Source organism: Eptatretus burgeri, chromosome 9 (genome assembly GCF_056783735.1).
Source record: "Eptatretus burgeri isolate ZD-2024b chromosome 9, Ebu_testis_v1, whole genome shotgun sequence".
In the NCBI taxonomy this organism is placed as follows: domain Eukaryota; kingdom Metazoa; phylum Chordata; class Myxini; order Myxiniformes; family Myxinidae; genus Eptatretus; species Eptatretus burgeri.
Genome location: NC_140969.1, coordinates 4,685,878 through 4,688,377, shown reverse-complemented (window position 1 = coordinate 4,688,377; position 2,500 = coordinate 4,685,878). Strand labels below are relative to the sequence as shown.

The 2,500-nt window shown below is 42.6% G+C and overlaps 1 protein-coding gene across 7 annotated transcripts in view; it reads left to right on the top strand.

The window, feature by feature from the left end:
• Positions 1-2,500, top strand: part of LOC147019454 (plexin-A4-like) — a 537,201-nt gene that overhangs the window by 335,605 nt on the left and 199,096 nt on the right. For all 7 annotated transcript variants that reach the window (XM_085893965.1, XM_085893967.1, XM_085893963.1 and 4 more), the window contains one exon: positions 1,144-1,295. In XM_085893965.1, coding sequence (XP_085750091.1) covers positions 1,144-1,295 — 152 coding nt within the window. The remainder of the gene's footprint in view (positions 1-1,143; positions 1,296-2,500) is intronic.

The following is a 2,500-nucleotide window of genomic DNA, read 5'->3' as shown; positions in this document are numbered from 1 at the left end:
AATCCATTTAAACACGGATCACACAATTCCACAACCCAAACCTCTACGGCATACTCTTCTTCTTCTCAGGCAATTTTATTGACTCTCAACCTAATGTCGGTGCTGTCATCCCCTCAGACAATTTCAGACTGTATTTTGGGCCAATGGCAAGCAGTTTCCACATATTCTCTCCATTATCAAATAACTTGGGATGCACAGTTGTAATAATGGCTCCTGTATCCATGACGACATCGGCAGCTTTTCTTTCTACATATAAGACAATGTAATGTTTCTAAGGGGGTCCCTGTCACCACTGGATCCAAGCACCATATCTGGGGAAGACTCATTAGCCATAGTTGTTCACTGCCACATGAACCCATGTAATCCTGGTTTCCCACCTCACTCTCCTCCACTTCCAGCACTTTGTCTTTTGTCTTCCTTGTGCTTTGACTACTTTGCCAATCAATTACCCCCACGCAATCCGGAAGCTCATTCTGAGTCTGTATACTCAGAGTTCACAACTGGTGAAATGTAGTTTTATATCGGTGCATGGTCGTGCAGACACTTTCCTGCTCGGGCACTTCCGGGCCGCTGCCCTTTTCCCTCCTCTGATAATTGTGTCCTCATCGTTGTCCATAGGTAACCAACACATCATGCTCGTCAGTAGGTTGTGTGCTTTTGTGCAAAGGTGGACTTGGATTGCTGATGATGCGATTCGCTTATATTTGGCATTAAGCTTCAATGTTTATTTTACAAGTGAATGACTATGTTAGGATCTTTCTCTCTGATTTTAGGAAGCCAAAGGTGGTAGAGTGTTGGACAGCAGACACAAGTGGATGATGTGCACTCTTTGACATGAGGTTGCTAAAAGCGAACTATCCAACAAATCCGAATTTGAGCTTTTTTTCCAAAACTTTTAATTGACTGAAGTTTTATTGACAGTTTTAAAGGCATCTACATCGATCGAGGGTTTAGGTTTAATTGCATACGAGCCATTTTAGCGTCATGTCTGCACTGCCATGGCCTGGTCTTATCAGGATGTGAGTGCAGTTCCCTTCTCAAAGCAGAAGGAAAAAAACAGTTGCATATCTGCACTGAAGTTTGTGAATCGTTCACTTTGGATTATTTCATTATGTTTTGTTCCGTGACCACACATTGTTCCAGGTAACACCAGCCAAAGGTCCACGTGAGGGTGGCACACTGGTCACCATTCGCGGAGAAAACCTCGGTTTGGAGTTTGCAGACGTGGAAGGCCGTGTTTTTGTGGCCGGAGTGGCCTGTTCTGCCCAGTCGGAAGGCTACGTTCCTGCTGAACAGTAAGAGACGCCGTTGATTTGGTTTTGTCATGAATAATACAGGTGTTTGCCTTGGAAAGTTCACACTTTGAAAAGTACTTAAGGGGTACTGTAGCTGTGTGGAAATGGAAAATAAGATCCACATTTACAGTAAACTTTTAAAAATGCTCTTTTACTTGTTTTATCCATATATTTGATATATATATATATATATATATATATATATATATATATGTATATTATATATATATACATATATATATATATATATATATATATATATATATATATATATATGTATATATGTATATTATATATATACAGTGGGACCCGCTTAATAGAATCACGGTTAATAGAATCACCCGTATTATAGAATCAAAATCGTTGAGACCGATTCCATTGTATCTAAATGTACACAATTTTTCCCGTTTATTAGAATCAAAAACCCGCTTAATAGAATCAGCTGCTGGCCATCCACTTCGACAGTTCAGCGCCTACTGGCCGCACAGTTCCAACTTTTGCCACCAGGCGGCTGACGTCACGCTAAAAATAACGCTATGCCACTACAGTGATTTCGGTAGTCATTGTACAGATAGGTAGACGGCTGACAGCTGCAGTCTAAGCACTAGGCGTGTCGTCATTTCCACGATGGACAGAAAACGAAAGCGGACGGATCGTTCAAACATTGATAAAGCACAAATCCTGAGGGACTATGACGCTTTGCCCAGAATGAGCCAACGAGAAGCTGCAGACAATTTGTAAATTAACCAGCCGATCCTATGCAAGATTCTGAAAGATCGAGAGGCCATTCTGAAAGGTCAAGTGGATTCGTCTTCTTCTCAGAAACGCAAGTGAAGCGGCAACGCACCCGATGTCGAATCAGCAATGGTCAAGTGGATTCAAACTTCTAGAGAAAAGGAAGCACCGCTTTCTGGACCTCTGATGCAGGAGAAAGCGGCTCAGTTTGCGGAAAAGTTCAACAACAAGAAGTTCAGTGCGACAAACGGCTGGATTGACCGGTTCAAGAAAAGACATGGAATCGTCCACAAGAAACTTCACGGAGAGGCAGTGGCAGCTGACGTAGGAGGGAAACAACAATGGCTTGACCACGTGTTTCCGGATCTCGTAGAAGGCTTCACGGCTGATGAGATTTGGAATGCTGACGAAACCGGGTTGTATTTTCGGGCCTTACCAGACGGAACGTTCCTCTTCAAGGGACATCAGCA